The sequence below is a fragment of the Globicephala melas genome, chromosome 1, assembly GCF_963455315.2.
Source record: "Globicephala melas chromosome 1, mGloMel1.2, whole genome shotgun sequence".
NCBI lineage: Eukaryota > Metazoa > Chordata > Mammalia > Artiodactyla > Delphinidae > Globicephala > Globicephala melas.
In genome coordinates this window covers 176,211,888-176,231,151 of record NC_083314.1, presented here as the reverse complement: position 1 = coordinate 176,231,151, position 19,264 = coordinate 176,211,888, and the positions used below count along the sequence as shown (strand labels likewise).

The window sequence follows — 19,264 nt, the reverse complement described above, 5'->3', positions numbered from 1 at the left end:
ACTTGTTCGATGAGCTCCAGGTGACAGCACTGAGCTCAGAGACCAGAAATCTCAACCAGACAGATCTCAGCTGCATATAAAAAAAGAGTTCTGTAATCATTGGAACCTTCCAGAGAAAACATGGACTTTGGACTTTAAAAGGATCAACAGAACAATACCAGAACAGAGGTCACCTCCTCTCTGAAAACGGGAGGGAGAGGCTAGGGTAGATATTTATACCTGAATTTCTGTTAATTTGATGTTTGCTGTTTGTCTAGGAAATAGATTTAAAAATGCAAAAAGAAGACATTTTAAATGATAAATTAAATGATGCATTGGCCATGGTAGAAAAGACTCAGAAAACAAAGACGGCTGAAAGTCTAAAAGCAGAGAGCCTCACCATGAAATTAAGTGAAACATTAGCTGAACTGGAAACTGCTAAGACGAAAATGGTAAGTCAGTGCCTTCTGGGGACGGGAGAATTCTCCCTTCAATGCGAGATCACGATGCCATGAGGATGCGTGGTTTAGACCAGGGGTTCTCAGCCTCTGCACTGTTGATGTTCTGGGTGGGGTAACTCTTTCTCATGTCCTGTGCATTATAGGATGTGTAGCAGCACCCCTGGTCTGTACCCACGAGATGCCAGTGGCACCCTTCCCCCAGTTGTGACAACCAAAAATGTCTTCCAGCGTTGCCAAATGTCTCTGGCAGGGTAAAATCACCCTCTGCTGGAAGCATTAGTTTAGTATAAAAAGTAAACAGAAGCTATGATGACGCCCTCTGTCCGGGGGCGTCATCATAGAGGTTTGTTTCGAGGAGTCCGTGCATGCATTGTGACCACCTCCGCAGGTGAGGTCAGAGTCCCGGTCGGGTGGGGAGGATGGAGTGCATGGCCGGTCACAATGCATGCACGGACTCCTCGAAACAAACCTCTATGATGTTGTAATTCAGGGTCTTCACAGGATCAGGCTGAAGCACTGAGCAGCCCCAGAATTTAGGGATCAGCGACTATTCCTCAGACGTTAAGATAATGTTTTTCAATTTCATCTCAGCATTCAAGGCCCTCCACCATCAGGGCTCAATATTGCACCCACCTGTCCTTCATACATTGAACAGACAGGTCTGTGGACAAGGAGTTGATGAGGATTGACCTGGCAGAAGTGCACAGAGTGAACCTGAGTGGGACTGGACTTGGAGGCACCGGCTCGGGGCGTGGCACGTTGTTGCTGTAGTCCTGAGTCATAGGACCTGGACACTTGGGGCAGCAGAGGAGGGGAAGGAAGGAGTCGCTCTGGAGAGAGTGAGCAGAAAAAATGGCAGGACTCGACAACTGACTGACAGGACAGGAGCACTGAGAAGAGGGAGGAACCAAAGGAGGCGGGCGAGCTTGGAGCCAGGGCACCGGGCGGGCTGATGACACACGGTGGAGATGCGGGGAAGATGGGGGTCGGGGTTTGTGTGTGGGGGAGGGGTCTCTTGTGGGAGAGGGGATGTCTTCTGGAGAAGGTGAAGAATTCAGACTGAGACGAGGGTGGGGTACCAAGTTCAAAAGTTGCCCAAACTTTTGGCAGGGCGATAAAATAGATTTGGGGCAGGAAGCAAGACATGGGAACAAAATTTGGAAGATAGCCTTGGGGGAGTGATTGTTGAGACAGCAGGCACGTGTGAGAGTCTCAGGCAGAGAATTTATGCATCTGGAGAAGATCAGAGGCTCAACGTGTTAAGGGAATCAGGAGGAGGAGGATGACGTCATCCAGGTAGCAGGAGAATGATGTCATCCCGAGAGGGGAGGAAGGTGGGGGGCGGTCAAGGGAAAAGTTCTGACTCACCATCAGGGGACCACTGATCATTTTTGGGGTTTTTTGTTTGTTTGTTTTTGCGGTACGCGGGTCTCTCACTGTTGTGGCCTCTCCCGTTGCGGAGCACAGGCTCCGGACGCACAGGCTCAGTGGTCATGGCTCACGGGCCCAGCCGCTCCGTGGCATGTGGGATCTTCCCAGACCAGGGCACGAACCCGTGTCCCCTGCATCGGCAGGCGGATTCTCAACCACTGCGCCACCAGGGAAGCCCCATTTTTGTTTTTAAGAACTACAAATTCATTCACTATTCTCTTATAACATTGTTCACTGATTAATTCAACCCACACTTACTGAGCATCTGGGTCTAGATGCTGTGGCAGGGATCTAGACACTGATGCTGTGGGCATATTGGTAAATAAGAAAGGGTAAGTTTCTGCTCTCATGGAGCTTACATTCCAGTGGGAGCAAGAAATAAAGACATGAGATCATTCAGATGGTGAAAAGTGCCTCAGGGGAAATAAAACAGGATCATGTCTCCTTCAGATAGGCAGTCAGGGAGGGCCTCTCTGAGGAGGTGACATTGGAGCTGAGGCCTGTCACATGAGGCGTCAGCCATGCGAGGAGCTGGGGGAAGATTGTACCGTGCAGAGGGAACAGCACATGCAAAGGTCCTGGGGCGGGGCAGAGCTTGGTGCTGGTGGGTGCAGGGGGCCCATGTTGTTATTGCTGTTATCGTCCTCTTATCCAGCTCCCAACATCATGTTAACCACGTCTGTTTTCCCAGATCATGATGGAGGAGCGGATGCAGCTGCAACAGCTCACAGTAAGGGCCCTCCAAGAAGAACAGGAATCCCAGAAGCACGGATTTGAAAAACAGATCATGGAATACAAGGACCAAATCAAACAGCACACCCAGACGATTGTGAGTCTTGAAGAAAGACTCCAGAAAGTGACCGAACACCGTAAAAAAATAGGAGAGATTGCAACGTTGAAGGACAATGACCCAGGTTGGTCCAGAGAGACGCCGAGGAAATCTTAGTGCTCAGGGCAGGTTCTGATGACGCTGTGGGTCCCCCTAGGCTGATGCAGAAGAAAAGTCTGCGCCTCATTTAAAAGCTCCTCTATTGTCTGGAGGCCTTTTCTTCTTGTTACACAGCAAGGTTAGGCGCCCTCAAGGCCCAGGTTCAACAGAAGTAACAGCAATGAGCAGGGACAGCCTTTGTGCCGAGCCGGTCAGCCAGCGAGGGGCACAGGCTGCCGGGGCTGTTAGGGGTGTCAGAGCAGCACCACGGGAATCATCTTTTCCATGTGGAAACATCCCGTGCAGGGGCCTTTCAAAGGCATCTCTCTGCCATCAGCAATTTGCAACTTTGTCTAATGCACTTTTATAACCAGCTGGGGTTTATCTCTTAAAAAAAAAAAAAGAGGCTGAAGAAAGAACTCAAGAGTTGTGAGCACTTATTCGCCCTGAATGACCAAGGTGATGCGTAAAGCTAAAGACAGTGAGCTCTTGGAAGACAGTTCTGGAAGTAGAGGCCTCGGGCCAGGGCTTCTCATCCTCGGCACTAGTATTGCCATTTGGGCTGGAGGGCTCTTGGTTGGGGGCCGTCCTGTGCATTCCGGGTGCTGAGCAGCCTCCCCGGCCTCTGCCCACCGGATGCCAGTAGCCCCCACCCCCACCCCAGTGCGACAACCAAAAATGTCTCCAGACGTGGCCAAACGTCCCCTTCAGGGTAAACTCCCCACTGGTTGAGAACCGTGGTCCTAGCCTCAAGCCAGTTGACAAGCTGTCAGGGCTCACCTCGTGGATTCATTCACTCAGCGTGCATAACTGATCAACTATTATGTCCCAAGCTCATTCTAGGCACTGGGGGTTCAGCAATGGACAGGCCAGGCAGCTAGCCAAATCGCTGCCCTGACAGGGGACCCAGGATGGACAGGGCACCGTGGCACGGGCACAGGACGGGACTCAGTCTCCCAGCCCACGTCCAGGTCGGAGGGAGGATGTCTCAGCTGGGACCCGAGAGCGACTACGTCTTTGTCACCCCACTCTTAGCTCCATGCCTGCCATCAAGCAGGTGCTCCCTAAGCATCTGTCGAACGAATAAATGAGTGGGTGAACTGAGGGTGAGGGCGGAAACTGGAAGGCGTGGGCTGAGGAGTAAGTGGGAGGTGAGGACAGGACGAGACTCTCGTCTGAGCGGAGAGCAGGAAATAGGGCAGGAGGTGCGACCCAGGGGTTAAGGCTCCACCCCTCCTGCGCCCATCTCCTCGTCTGTCAATGGAGTCAGTGATCCCTGCCTTAGAGAGTAGCTGGGAAGATTTCATGAGCTCATACGTGGTGCGGCGGGAGGCGGCAGCCTGTGACACAGAACACACGTTGGTTCCCATTAGGTGGAGAGGGCTGGGGGCATAGGGAAGCTTTGTAAGTTGAGAAAGACATAGATGTGTTGATAAGCAAAGGGGAAGGAAGACATCCGTTGTGTAAGGACTGTGGTGACGCTGGCCTGTCCCTCTGATTCAGCCCAGGAGGGGGAAACACAGCAAGACACTGTGGCAGCACCTCCGGTGGAGAGCACCGCCAAAGACGCAGTGTGTGGACACCTGATGTGAGTACCCGACCGGACCCCTGCTTCTGGCCACGTTGTCAGAGTCTGCAAAAAGGAGTTGAGTCTGGGCTATTCTTGCTGGTATTTGAGTTTTTCGATCCCTTTAGTTTCTCGATCATGTTCAAATTCCAACTCAACACTCTCCAGGTGTGTGGCCCCGGGCAGGTCACGTCACCTCCTGTGCCTCGGCTTCCCTGCTGGTGAGATGAGGTACATGAACTCCAGCTAATGCTATGATTGGCTACTTTTTCCAAGTACCTGCTCGAGGCAAGTGCATTCCTGGGTATTATAAGCGGGTTTCAAACACCACTTGGTGGAGTGGGTCCTGCAGATGGTTCAAAGTTAAGAGGTTGGACTAAACGACCTTGAAGCTTCCTCCCAACCCCAAAGTCCATACCTGGAGCCACAAAGAGCTGACAGTTTCCAGAGAAACAAAATCCATGAATGGGAAAGATCCTGAAAGCCACTGACAAGCAGTGTACAAACAGTAGGCAGGAATGTGATGCAGAGAAAGGATTCAGAAAGTTTCTCGAAAAAGACGAGCCACCAGCCTGAGCCCTGCGCCACGTACCAGTTACCAAAGTCTAACGTCACAGGGGTTTTGCCTCAAGAGGGCAAAGATACTCAGATACTCAGCCTCCATGTTCTGAAAAGTTCCTAACTGACTCCTCCTGGTAGAAAGAGCTCTCTCTAAAGACAGCAGTAGCCACGACCTGGAGAAGAATCAGCACCACGTTACTCTTCTCTGGTCCACTTCCTTAGCTGTGGACACCCTTGAGGCAGAGTTTCATCCTCAAGTTGGAAGAGTTATAGCCAAGGAGTAGAGAGAGAGACAGATAGACAGACACACACAGCACGCGTCTCTCAGGGCTGGGGTGTCTCACCCTTGCTCATAACCCCCTTCAAGGCACCTCTCCCGCTGTCATGCTGGGCCCCTTCCCACGGAACACTGCTCCCCTGTCAGCCACCCTGATCGTCATGGTGCCAAAGACGTCCTGCCCTCTGGGGCATGGGGCCAAAGAGCTGCCCTCATCCCACCCTCCCTGTGTCCCCCTTGATTTTCTGGGCCCCAGGGCCCACACTTCTGCAAAGGGCCCCATGAGCACCACTCACTCACGTGGTACCACGTCTCTCCATCAGGAATTAAAAGAAGCTGGTGAGAGAACGGAAGCCATACCGTCCTCTTCTCTCTCCTCTTCCTCGTCCTCAAAGAATCCCTGAACCCACAAAAAAATAGTCTTCCTTCCTCTTTGCACCAAAGATCAAAAGTCCACAAGAGCATTGGTTCACGCTGACAGACGCTGGAGCAGCAAGAGGTTTCAACTTCATACTAGTCGCATCTCAACCTCAGAGCGAACCCGGCCGGGATCCTTTGTTCTGTCTCCATGTATTTCTTTGTAAGGAAGGTGGATCAAAATGGATTTTTGTTCTGAGAATTTTTAAAGAGTGTGCTTATCGCCCTTCTGGGACTGGCATCACACGGACCATCATTGATTGGGGATCACTTTGCCTTTGTACTTGGCCCCTTCCAGGCACTCAAGACACCAGGGAGATTGAGTTGAACTGACTTGGTCTGTTTCTGTGAATTTCAGAGAGGACTTATTGACTGCTCAGAAGGAAATCCTGTCTCAGCAGGAGATCATCATGAGGTTACGGAAGAACCTCACTGAAGCCCATAGCCGAATGTCAGATTTGAGAGGTGTGTACTCTTGCCCATGTCCCTTGATTTCCTGACCCACTTCAAGAAAGGAAAGAAACGTGTCTGAAGGGTTGGAAAGCTGGGCATTCAAAATCCCACTCAACCTGATTTCCTGGGCCGTCACAGTACTTTTAGCTCAGGGTCAGCAAGAGCTGTATCCTGGGTATTGAACTGATTCCTTTTGACATGGGGCTACAGGGAACATTCTCAGATGGCTCTGGACCTCTGTATGGAAACGCAACTTTCTTTTTCGGAGAGAATATCTGATGACCACAGAGGATTTGTCTCTGGGGGCAAAGGCTTGGGGGTCAACCGTGGGCGCCCCTGGGCAGGCCAGCTGGCACAAGTCCTTAGGGACCTCAAGTAAGGTGTCCCCCGGGCCTCTCCTTCCTCTGATGCAGAAACACCTGCAGCACGTCTGCCTCCCAGGGTTGATTTGGACGTCAGAGACCACTAGAATAGGGGCGACATAGCTGCGAGGTCTGCTCTCTTCTGGACGGACACAAGTCTGACTGAATATTCCTACTTGACCCTTCTTCTCCCAGACTTTTATTTTTGCCTCTCTTCTTCTTGCTTCTTAGAGCTGTCTTCTTTTCCCATCCCTAGCTTCCATCCAGCCAAAGGGCAGGAGTCGGGGGTGTAACTAGGCTTGGGGAGGTGGAGGGAGGGTGAGGAACACTCCTCTCGTCCCCATCTCAAATCCTGTGCACCCCAGACCTTCAGTGGCGTTTGCTCCTGTGTCTGGGCCAGCTGATGCCCCCAAGGCTTTTATGGCAGGATTTCTCAAAGAGTGATTTTTCCATACCAAGTTATGAGAACACGTGGGAGAGAGGCTACAGAGTCCAGTTCTAGAACGGGGAGGCGCTGGACCCGGTTCCGGATGTGCTGTTTATTAGTTGAGCGACTTTAGGCAAGTCCCCTGACCTCTGTGAACCTCAGTTTCTGCACCTGTGACATGGGGGTGTTATTAGGAACTGCCTTGTGGTGTTGCTTTGAAGACTCAAGGCAGTGTTGGTGTCTTTTTTCTGGCCCTGCGGCATGTGGGATCTTAGTTCCCCGACCAGGGATCAGTCCCTCGCCCCCTGCGCTGGAAGCGCAGAGTCTTAACGGCTGGACCGCCAGGGAAGTCCCAGTGTAGGTGTCTTACTTTGGGTTTTCCCACAAGCAGACCCCCAAGACCAGAATTCCACTGCAGGTGGTTTATCTGAGAGATGATCCCAGGGAAGACAGCAGTGGAGGTGAAGTAAGACAGGAGGGGGAAGAAAGCAGATAACGGCTGTGCTGGTCGGTCAGTGGGCACAGTGGGGGACCGAGGTTACTACTGCAGTGTGGTCGCAGGGGTGCCACCTGGGGTGGGAGGGAGCTGGGCTGTGTACCCCAGCCTGTCTCCACCGGTCCGTGGTTGGAGGCTGTTGCCTCTGGCAGGCTCATGAGCAGAGCAGTCTCCAGAGGCCTTAGAACGCCGTAGGAAACATGCAGAGCAGGCAGCCGAAGGTGCCCTAGGATGCCACAGGCTCACCGGTCCTGACAGCTGGGGCCGGGCAGGCGCCTCGCGGGCTGCCTCATGGCGCCAGCGCTCACTGAAAGGTAATGCCGTTTTGCTGTTTTTGGGGGGAAGACGCACGCAGACCTCCTGGCCGTTACTGAAGCCCCCAGAGCATCCCTGCAGGGTGGACCGCCTCGTGGCTCTTAGAGGCCTGGCAGAGCTGCTGTGGCCCTCGTGGAGACCCGGGGCGGGAGACCCCCTCACCAGCTTCCACGTCACTCCCAGGGGAGCTTAACGAGAAGCAGAAGATGGAGCTGGAGCGGAATGTGGCGCTGGTCCAGCAACAAAGCAGCGAGCTGAGTGTGCTCAAGGAAAAGATGGCACAGTTGAGCAGCCTGCTGGAGAAGAAGGACAAGGAGCTAGAGGCCCTCAAGCAGACACTCAGGTGGGTAGGAAGGTCTGCACGGCGGGTGTGAGGAGCCCAGGCACATCCAAGTGCCCAGGGAGCCTGGCACAGAGAGGCAGAGCGGGGGGCGGGGGGGGGTGCTCAGTCAATGCTGGTTGAAGAGTTGAATGAATGAGTAGATGAATGAATGACATACATTTCATTGCTTTACAACCTCATCATTTAAAACAAAGCTTTGCTCAGTTCTGTGCATCTAGACATTCCTGCCCAATATTCCAGATGAGTCTCAGCTTAAATGCCACTTCCTCCAGGAAGCCCTCCATCATTCACCATCAGGAAACATAGCCAAGGGCTCCTGCTCTGCCTGGGGTCCATCAGCTCCTTCATGCCACTTGAGTCAACCCTTCTCACACAGCCAGGCTGCTCCCACCTGCTGATTGTCTGCCTTCCCCATGAGAACCCCTGTGTAGACTCTATTGACTCCCCAGCATTCACACGGTGCCTGGCATATAAAGGAACGTAGTAAATATTGACTGTACAAAGGTATAGACTGGAGGTCAGAGGTCAGAGGTCAGCTTAAACTAACTATATTGTTGTTGTCCCACGGATTCGTCTCAAAAATACATGTGAGTTTGCATTTCCATCTATAGTGTATCCATATTTTGACATAAGATTAATGTTTTTCCCAAGAAAGTTTGCGTAGAGTTGATATCTCATGTATACCCTGTAGCTTCATGTGCTCCGTGGTTCATGGCCAAGGCAGATTCACATAGTGGTTAAAAGAATAGGCTCCAGACCCAGGCTGCATGGATTCGAGGCCAGGCGCCTTCACCTACAAGCTCCACAACCACAGGCAAATTGCTATATGTCTCTCTCCTTGTCTGTAAAACGGGGCAAGCAGAGTCCCCACCTCATGGGACTTCTATGAGAAATAGAAGGGTTGACACATAGTAAGTGTTAGAAACAGCAGACACATAGTAAATACCCCCCATGAATGTCACAGCAGGTGTCCCGCAGACCCAATGCAGGAAGCGAGGATGGGTAGGGGCCTGCCTGTCTGGTCACTGTAGCCTTAAGTTCCCCGAAGCTCATTTCCCTAGAAATCTTCGGGCAGTAGACTTGAAGGCTCAAAGATTTTGGTTCCCTGTAAAAATGGGAGTCCCTTTTCCAATTCTGTTCGTGGGTACAAAGGTAATTCACGGTTCCCGGAATTCATGCTCAACCACTCTGCTGCCCAGTGTCTCATCTTCTCTGCCCTAGGGCCTCCCAAGAGAAACACAGGCTCCAGCTGCACAAGGACAGGGAACAGAAGGCCAGGAACGCAACCCAGATGTGTGACATCTCGGTGCAGATAGAACCAATCCACACCGATATTTTCTTGAGCAGCCAGGAGGTGAGTGCCTGCCCTGTCCCTGGGCAGCTAGAAAGACAAGCTAAGAAAGAGCCCAGCAGTGGCTTTCTTTGTGCTTTTTTTTTTTTTTTAACAGGGTGATGTGAGGTTCCAGTTTGAATGAGAAGGCACAGCTGGGGAAGGGCGGTCCGGGCAGGGTAATGGCCACTACAAAGGCCCTGAGGCAGAAATATGTTTCAGGAGGAATATATGTGGGAAGGAGGGCAGTTTGGGATCTAGGAGAACTTTTACTTTTATTATTATTTTGTGTGTGTGTGTGTGTGTGGCTGTGTTGGGTCTTCGCTGCTGCGCGCAGGCTTTCTCTAGTTGCGGCAAATGGGGGCTACTCTTCGCTGTGGTGCACAGGCTTCTCATTGCTGTAGCTTCTCTTGTTGCGGAGCACAGGCTCTAGGCACACGGGTTTCAGTAGTTGCGGCACGCAGGCTCAGTAGTTGTGGCTCGCAGGCTCTAGACTGCAGGCCCAGTAGTTGTGGCGCACGGGCTTAGTTGCTCCGCGGCATGTGGGATCTTCCCAGACCAGGGATCAAACCTGTGTCCCCTGCATTGGCAGGCGGATTCTTAACCACTGAGCCACCAGGGAAGCACCTTTCTTTGCTTTTGTAAACATCTTCATTTTAAGTTCCAAAAATATTACGTGCTTATGTGAAATGTATGTTATCAAGAGCTTGGCACGTGTGCCATCAGACCTTTTCCTCACAGAAACCACCACGTGCTCATACAGTCAGGATTGTGCAGTGGTTGAAGGTCAGGCTTGGATTCGATTCCAATCTTGACTCCTCCACTCAGAAACCCTGTGACCTCAAGGATGCACCTGAGTACCAATTCCCTCATCTGGGAAGTGGGAGTAATCCAGTCACCGCCCCCCCATGGGGTTGTTGAGAAATGAATTTATACACACAAACACGCGCAAACTTACATATACATATATTTATTTAATAGGGTTTTTTTCAAAACATGGTATCAAGCCGCATATATTCTGCAACTATTTTTTTCTCACATAAGACTATTTAATGGGCATATTGTCAAGTAAGCATGTAAAGATCTACCTCACTCTTTTAAACAGCAGCAATGAATTCCATCACGTCCCTTTTATCCAACCAGTCCCGTATTGATGGACATTTGTTTCTACTTCCACACGTTGCTGTAGTGAATATCCTTGTAAGTATGTAGAACAGATTCCTAGATGTGATTCCGAGATGTCCAGAGGACAGCCTAAACTGTGCTTGGCATGGCCAAACTGCCTTCCCAAAGAGCCATGCCACTTACACTCCATGGCTGACTCTTGGCAACCTCTGCCCAGAGGCCTTTGCATGCCTGGAAGTCCCAGCGGCGCAGCACACAGGGATCGTGTCCTAGAGCGAGAACAGCCTTCAGCACGCAGTCCTCAACGGTGGCGCTCGCCTCTGTCCCCGTGGCAGGGGCCATGATGCTCCCCATTGTACGTGGGCGGCTGACTGTGGGGATGGCGCTTCCTCGAGGCCCCGGGTTTCCTGGAGTCCAAGGATCTCCTTTGCTTTGTGAAACTAGAGAGCAGAGCGTTTCAGTAACGGGCTTTGGACTTTCACTTGGAGACAGGGCCAAATGTGGCAGCTTGCCTTCCTGCCTTCTCAAAGATGCCTTTCCCCTGCCAAAGAGCAGTGAGCCAGGGCCGCCCGCAGCGTGAAGGAAAGGGCTCAGTGGCCCAGCCCTCCGGCCCTGGCAACGATCACCATCCAGAGAACTTTAGCAGAGGTGTCTCCTCGTTACTAGGGCCACCTGGCGATGGGGCTGCAGCGGGTTCCGCAGCTGTGAGCTCCATGGGGCCGGAAGCAGGTCTCACTCCTGTCGGAATCCAAGCTCTTCGTGCAGGACCCGGCCCATATTCATTCACACGTTCAACAACTATTGAGCACCCGCTGTATGCCAGGCCCTGTGCTGGGCTCAGGGGAGGATGCTCAGGGTCCCTGCCCACACCAGACCCCCTGCGACTCTGCACGTGTTTGCTGGAAAGGACTGTTGACCAGAGGCCTGTGATTTTTAGTGTCTGTGACGAGGAGGGGTTCGTTGAGGAAGATGGGGGAGGGAGGCCGCAAGATAAAAGTAAAAAGGATTTTTTCTGTCTCAGAACGGCTTTCCACACTCAGGCTACTTCCTGCTTTCTAAACCAGAGTGGGTCAGAGGGCTTAAGCATTGTATGAGAAAGAATCTCCATCTTCTCTAAATAAACGAATTCCCAGAAGAGCCATGAGTAAGGGTCACATCGGGCTCCGGGGAGCTCTGCAGGCAGAGGAAGGGCTGTCACCAAGCCGGCTACTGCGGCTGCCCCACCCCCAAGGCCGGCCACCCCTGCCCACCTCCTCCTCTCCAGCCTCCAGCGTGTGCTCACACACACACACACACACACACACACACACACACACACACATTCCTCGTGTTTACTCCCAAGGCAAACATACACCCTCAAAGAGAGGGAGGCCAGTGTAGAAAGAGCCTGGGAAGTAAGCTGGCTGTAGCCAGGGTCGGGCTCCCTCGAGGTCCTACTAAGTGCAGCCGGGGGTAGAGTGCCCCCTTCTCTCAGGGACTGAGCCCTGGTCCCAGCAGGAACACTGGGGCAGACCCCTTCCGGCTCCGTATTTCTTGAGCCCCTACTATGCCCGGGGAATAAGGCTGGGCCCTGGGAATAGCACAGTCTACAATGGAGACAAACTCTGCTCTCACAGAGCCCACATTCTGGAAAAGGGGAGACACAGGCAATAAACAAGTCAACGTCGAACAAAATGTCCAGCGGGAGTGAACGCTCCGAGGAAAGACACAGCAGGATTCGGGGCAGAGTAGCGTGTGGGAGGGGGCCTCCCAGGAGGAGACCAGGAGCAGAGCCTGAATGAAATGAAGGAATGAGTGGTGGGGACACGGGGTGAGAAGTGGCCCCAGGAGGACCTCAGACGGCCCTGCTGGGCTCCCCGAGCGAGGCCATGAGCCTTGTGCCCATCGTGGCCAGCGTGGGGCCTGGCACATGTCACATGGGCCTTCAATAAGCATTTGATGAATCAAGGAAGGAAGAGCAAATAAATGTCCCTTTCCCTCTTCTCTGCTTTGTTTACCTGGTAGCATTTATCACTTTCTGGAATTTGAACATGTCTTTCTGCTTGTTTGGTGTGTCTGCCCCATAGAAATGAGCCCCCAGCAGCAGAGCTTTCTGCCTGGTTCCCCGATCTCTCCCTAGTGCCTAAAACAGTGTCTGGTGAGCACTGTCTCTCTGAACCAAAATTGTTATAAGATTGTGATAAAACAAACAAGTTGTCAGTTTCTTCCCTTTCTCGCCATTTTGACTGGGACCTTCCCTAGCCACAGTACTTACATCTGAAAACAATTCCCAACACCCCATCCCATTTCCAGTTTCTTTCTTTAGTATCTATCACTGTCCACCATATATTTTCCATGATTATCTTGTTTATTGTCTGTCTGCTCACACTAGGATGCAGAATCTATGATAACAGGGATTTTGCCAGTTTTAGTCGCTGCTAAGCCCCCAGAGCCTAGAACAAGGCATGGCACATAGACGTGCTCAGTAAACCTTTGTGGTATGAATGAATGAGTGGATGAATGAATCACTTACCCTAGGGAAGCGCTGTTTAATTTGGAGTCTACGACAGGGCTTCAGGGGGTCCCTGAAGCTCCAGAAGTTGTCTGCAAATTTTTGTACGTGAATTTTTCTGGAGGAAGAAACCCGCATTCTTCCTATTCTCAAAGGGGAGAATGTGTACATGACCCTTAAGAGATGAAGAAGACCTTTCCTTGTCTGTGCCCTTCGTAAACCCAACTCTAGCGACATGGCGAGTGACTACCATATTGGATGATGCAGATAGAGAATACTTCCATTGTTGCAGAAAGTTCTGTTGGACCACGCTGTTCCAGAGAGTCCAGGAGTCTCAGAGGAGTGTTTTCCTTTCTGCAGACCAGCCAGGAGTCCGCCCATCAAATTCCCTCGAGCAAATATTAAACCACCATCCTTATTACTAGCTAAGAAGAAAATATCACATGTTCTTACCTAAAAAATGCCCCTCCAGGGACTTCCCTGGCGGTCCAGTGGTTAAGACTCTGCACTTCCGCTGCAGGGGGCGCAGTTTCGATCCCTGGTCAGGGAACTAAGATCCCGCATGCCGCACGGTGCGGGCAAAAAAAAAAAAAATGCCCCTCCAGGAGCGAATTTGATGTGATTGTTCAGAGATGACACCAGAATAACAACAAGTGGAAACCCAAGCTTAGATGAATCTTAGAATAAAAAGAGAAATAAAACATGGGGATGGAACATAGAGGGGATCTCTTATTTATAGTGATGCTAAGTAGGTAGGAAAGTTGGAAGTCTTCCTAGATGTGACTTTGTATTTGAAATGAAATTTTTAAATTCCTTCTCTGCTGAAGCCCCTTAATGATATTTTCCAAGGTACTAAGTAAGTGACAGGGTTTCTGCTAATCCATGATTTGTTCATGTTTCTTCAAACACAAGAGAGGGAGATTCTGATCCCTGATAAAGCTGCTGTCCTCACCATTCTGGCCACAGGAGCAGTCCTTCAGTGATGTAGGGGCCAAGTGCAAAGGGTCCCGACATGAGGAAGTCATTCAGCGTCAGAAAAAGGCCTTATCTGAGCTTCGTGCGCGAATTAAAGAACTTGAGAAGGCCAGCTCGTCAAGTAAGTTTCCTCCTTCTAGTCACCCGCTCTGTGCTGAGAGCCGTGGGCCCCAGACTTGAGGGTTCACTTTGGGGACTGACCAATTTGCCAGGACCACCATCTTCTATCCCCATCATTTCATAACTAAAAGGGCATAGTTATAAAAAAAAAAGATGGGCAGGAAAAAAAAAATTGGGGAGACATGATCTCAGAGTCAAGAGCAGGCCTTGATATTAAATAAACAGGATTTCATGAAAAACTCACAACCTTGTCCTTCTTTTTCTGATTTCACTGTGGCCCAGTGGAAACTTTTTCATAGACTGATGCTGTGCAAGGACCAACCCTGGGGAACTTCCCAGGATAAATACCCTGTTTAGAGGGAATAGGGCTTTCAAGAAGCCAAGCCTGCTGCTGGGTAGAGCACTGGGCTAGGACACAGAAGCCTGGGTTCAAGTCCATCCTCATACCTGTGGCCGAAGGTTCACCCTCAGTGCCTCAGCCCCGTGAGGCTGCAGCCTCATATTAGCTGTGTGGCCTTGGACAAGTCATTTCACCTCTCTGGGCCTTGATTCCTCACCTGCCAAGGGAGGATGGCCTGTGGTAAGTGTCCAGTAAATAGCACCTGTGATTTTTACATGCAGTAACTTCTTCCTGAGCCTTTCTTTTGAGTGTAAATTATTTCTTTTATAGATCATAAGGACCACATGGGTGGATCATTTCTAGACTTAAAGACCCTCGGGATGGAAAAAAATGTTCAGAAAATATTGGATGTAAAACCTGACTTGCCAACTTTTTCAAGAGTAGAGATCCGAGCGGTAACCAAAGAAAATTTGTCTCTGCACTGACTGACACGTGGAGAGGGTGGGCATGAGGACAGACACTAGCCGTGTGCCCTGGCACCACTGTATACATCATTGGTTCGAGACCAGGTCCTCCCTGATGGGCCAGCACCTGTATGGACTGGTCAGTGCCTGGCCGTACCAGCGGTCCAATGTTTGAATAGAAAGGCGGCTTCCCATCACGTACAGCATGATGTAGCATTGTACTGATGTTGGCCAGCTCAATCTCTGGGCCCTCCTTTTCACATCCCATGTTATATTCTGCAGAAAATATTCAACAAGCTAATGTACAACATTATGTCATGAGCTTGCCTAACATTTGCTTTTTGCTATAAACTGAAAAACATGAACACATAAAGGGCAGCAGAAGGGAGCCATGATGACTAAGAAGACACAAGTTCTAGAATCAGAGATCTGTGTCCTAATCCCAGCTCTGCAAGCTCTGTGACCTTGGGCAGGCGCCTAACCTTTCTGGGACTTCATTTCCCAGCTGTAAAATGATGATGGAAAAATTAAAGGAGATAATTATGTAAAGTGCTTATCCCAGTGCCTAGCCCATAGTTATTATTAAACAGTATTTAAACAGTATTATCCAAGAAAAGCTTCCCTTCTTAGGGAGCATAGTTTGTATCTGCCAGGATTTTCAGAAGTAATTTGATGGTCAGGTTGAAGGTGCCCGTATCCTAAATGGATGCTTGATCGGATGTTTGATTGACACACGACAATGGGCAGCTCAGGTCAGCATTAATCACAGGACCTGCTGGGTGTGGCTTGCTGCGGCAGCTGGTCTAAACCAGCTTTTGGAAAAAATAATAAAGCCATCCTATCTGTACCCGCATTTTCTCCAACAATTTTTCTAGACATTTGCTCACACATCTAGAGATGTGAGTCTTCAGAAACGTGTTGGTTTTCCTGAAAAAATTGAACCTTCCTTCTCTGAGGTTGGGAGTAGAGGGACCATCTCCAGGTGGGGAGCTCAGCTGGATCTCACATCCTGATGATCCTGCTTCCAAGATTTACCTTCTCCTCGGCAACAAGCCCTCATCCCACCACTGACACCACAGAGCAGGAAACCTCCCAACTCTCAATCCTCCAAGGTTGGCAGTAATTAAACGAAAGAGCAGGAGGAAGAATAGCTGACATCTGTTAACTGCTTACTGTGTGCCAGGCGTTGAGCTCAGCCGGCTACATGCCTTATCTCACTTAGCCATTGTAGCAGCCTTGTGTCATAGTTACTATTATTGTCCCCATTTAACAGATAAGAAAAATTAAGGCTTCGGGAGGTCAAGTACCTCACCCAAGGTCACAGAATAATGATTGAAGAAGCCATGGGTGTGTCCCTGGTGGTCTGTCTGCTAGCCTGCAGAGACCGGGTGGGGACTGTGTGATTGGATCCCGTAGCCCAGGTTCTTCCTTAGTGACCCTCCCCTCAGGAAAAGGAGGGGAATCTGGAGAGGTACAGAGGATGCAGCTCAGCGTAGCTGAAGCCACTGAGCAGCGTCTCAGGTTCTTTTTGCAGCAGATCTGCCCGGTTTATTGTCATCTTCAGATACCCTCTTTTATTCTCATCTCCACAGATACATAGACAAATATGGCCACTCTTATCTATCACAGTCACTTTGGGGGCCTTTAGATTTTTGTAGTTGTTTTTTTTTTTAGTCTCAGAGGTTTTCAGGGTAGTGCCAACAAATGCTAGGGCTAAGAGACGCTCATGGCAAGCATTAAAAGCCAAGTTATTTTTCAAGGAGGCTTATTATGGTTGTTTGTAGTCACTCAGATCAGGTCCCCTATTCAGTCTGGTGGCCTTTCCGTGCAGTCAGTTGGGCTTCCAGCAGCCAGCTGGCTGGTTGGGGTCTTAGGGAGATGCAGCTGCAAATACTACCTGCATTGGCTCCGGAAAGGGTCTGAAGTGACGCCCACCCACCAGGTTCCAGAGCTGGGAGAAGGTTTGGCCAAATTTTGTGAGGGTAGGGTTTCTGCTGCTTAGAAATGAGATTCCTTTCATAAAAAGGAGGGAGGCTATTTTCTACTTAACCTTCATTCGTTCATTCGACAAACATGCCCACTATGCACCACTCGGTGCCAGGTGCCACGCTGGGCGCAAGGAGGGGGATAGTGAGCAAAGGCAACATGGTCCCCATTTCTCTGGAGCTTGTCTTCTCAACCTCGGCGGTACTGATGTTTTGAGCCAGGTAACTGTTTGTTTGGGAGACTGCCCTGTGTATCGTGGGGTGTTTAGCAGCATCCTTGTCCTCTACCCACTAGACGCCAGCAGCAATTATGACAAACACAAATGTGTCCAGGCATTGCTAAATGTCCTGGAGGGGGTAGGGTGGACAGAGTCACCCCTGGTTGAGAACCACTGGCCTAAAGGGAAGACAGACGAGACAGTGGCCAAAGAACGGCACAAGCGATGCATCATTTCAAAGGCAGTTGTGCTCCGAAGGGGTAGGAACACAGTCATAAAGAAAGCAGTTCACAGAGTCAGACTGGATTTAAAACCAACTCTCTTGGCATGGACATATATACACACACACGCTACCAGAGGTAGAATGGATAGCTAGTGGGAAGCAGCTGCATCGCACAGGGAGAGCAGCCCGGTGCTGTGTGTCTACCTAGAGGGGTGGGATAGGGAGGGTGGGAGGGAGACGCGAGAGGCAGGGGATATGGGAACATATGTATATGTATAGCTGATTCACTTCGTGATACAGCAGAAACTAACACACCATTGTAAAGCAGTTATACTCCAATAAAGATGTTAAAAAAAAAATCAACCCTCTCGAATTATTCTTTAGTAACTTTCCAGTTCTTCCATTATTCTTTGGGTTATTCTTCTGGATGTAGAAAATCATAATGGAATGCCAAGAGAGTTTTTTTTCTTTCTTTTTATTTCAGCCTCAGAATGGCCTTTCCAGCCCAGGGTCCATCATGGCCACTGAGAAGTTAGGGAAAACGGATGTGGCTGCGGCTTTAGATCTTAGTGAAAAGCTGGTAGGTACACCCAGCATCAGTCCCCTCCTGTCCAAACCTGCGTGCCCTGCAAATGGTTTAAACGTCAACTCCACATACATATTTATTTGTTACAGTAGCTCCACGAGACCCATCTACTATCCCAGCATGGGCTGGAAATTGCACAGCCAAATTCCTTGGAAGACTGGGTAGTAAGAGTGAATGTTTATGTCTGTTGTCATTCCCCCTCCCGCCCGCCCCCCAATTCTCAAAAAGGTATAGTGTAAATGGATGCGGGGAAAATGAAAGTCGTACTAAAAGCCCCAATGCACTCATTTGCAAAGCATGTGTTTCTTCTCTGCAATTGCAGAAAATGAATGAAACAGAATTAGACGTTTGCCTCCTCAAAGTGGCCACCAGCGGTCTTGGGCCAGGCCTCTTACCTGCGAAACGCTTTCTCGTAGTACATGGATATGAGCAAAACCCTCGGGAGTCTGATGAATATCAAAGATATGTCAGGTCACGTGTCCATGAAACACCTCTCCCCAAAAGAGAGGGAGAAGGTCAACCAGCTTCGACAAAGAGACCTCGACCTGGTGTTTGATAAGATCACCCTACTCAAGAACCAGCTGGAGAGAAAAGAAGAGCTTTTGAGGCGATACGAGAAAGACATTGAACAGCTCAGGTACGGCCCGTGTCCCCGGCAAAAGGCCCAGGCCTCCATTCTCCAGGCTAAACCTCGGGGCAGCTGCAGACCCGTAGGGACCAGGACAAGAGGACAGAGGCCTGGGTGTGGAGGGGGGAGGCGGGATGGTGACTCAGGGCCTGATAGACCCAAGTCTCTGGGCAAGAAAGCAGCAGATAAAGTACCCTACTCTCTCTTAAGGAATAAGGTGCACCTTTTATGAATGTGTCTGATGTTTCACCACGTGTGTGCTTTTCATAATTCCATCATATTTTCAGTGGTATCAGCTCCCCCACCCTCTCTGGGAAATTGGTAGGGCTGGTAGCATAACCTTTGCCACCTTCATGCTACACTTCCACAGCCCATGGGCTATTTATTCTGCCCTCTATTCCCCAAATCTTCATCCTTCTCCCCCACTTGTAATGAAACCGCTAAGTTAGGCATATATAGAAGTGTTTTGAGAATCTCCCAGGTCGGGGGCATTGGTGGTGAGTTGAGAAAGATGAGGGGAAAAGAGACTTTGTCTCTCCTTTGTGCTCAGGCAGAGCAAAGTGTCGGTTCAGATGTACCAGTCACAGGTGGCAAAGCTGGAAGACGACATCTACAAAGAGGCCGAAGAAAAGGCGCTGCTGAAGGAGGCCCTGGAGCGCGTGGAACAGCGGCTGCACCGGGAGAAGAGGGTCAACAGGGCGATCAGGCAGCAGAAGGTGAGAGGTCCCTGCTCGGAGCAGAGCCTCTGAGGCTGCCCCTCAG

General features: G+C 50.5%; 1 protein-coding gene across 1 annotated transcript in view; it reads left to right on the top strand.

Annotated features, from left to right (window-relative positions):
- Window positions 1-19,264, top strand: part of FHAD1 (forkhead associated phosphopeptide binding domain 1) — a 136,569-nt gene that overhangs the window by 105,333 nt on the left and 11,972 nt on the right. Inside the window, exons 19-29 of the mRNA XM_030877800.2 lie at window positions 258-431; window positions 2,563-2,785; window positions 4,303-4,387; window positions 5,980-6,086; window positions 7,858-8,017; window positions 9,239-9,371; window positions 13,930-14,059; window positions 14,729-14,853; window positions 17,773-17,868; window positions 18,291-18,511; window positions 19,053-19,218. Of these exons, the coding sequence (XP_030733660.2) occupies window positions 258-431; window positions 2,563-2,785; window positions 4,303-4,387; window positions 5,980-6,086; window positions 7,858-8,017; window positions 9,239-9,371; window positions 13,930-14,059; window positions 14,729-14,853; window positions 17,773-17,868; window positions 18,291-18,511; window positions 19,053-19,218 (1,620 nt within the window). The remainder of the gene's footprint in view (window positions 1-257; window positions 432-2,562; window positions 2,786-4,302; window positions 4,388-5,979; window positions 6,087-7,857; window positions 8,018-9,238; window positions 9,372-13,929; window positions 14,060-14,728; window positions 14,854-17,772; window positions 17,869-18,290; window positions 18,512-19,052; window positions 19,219-19,264) is intronic.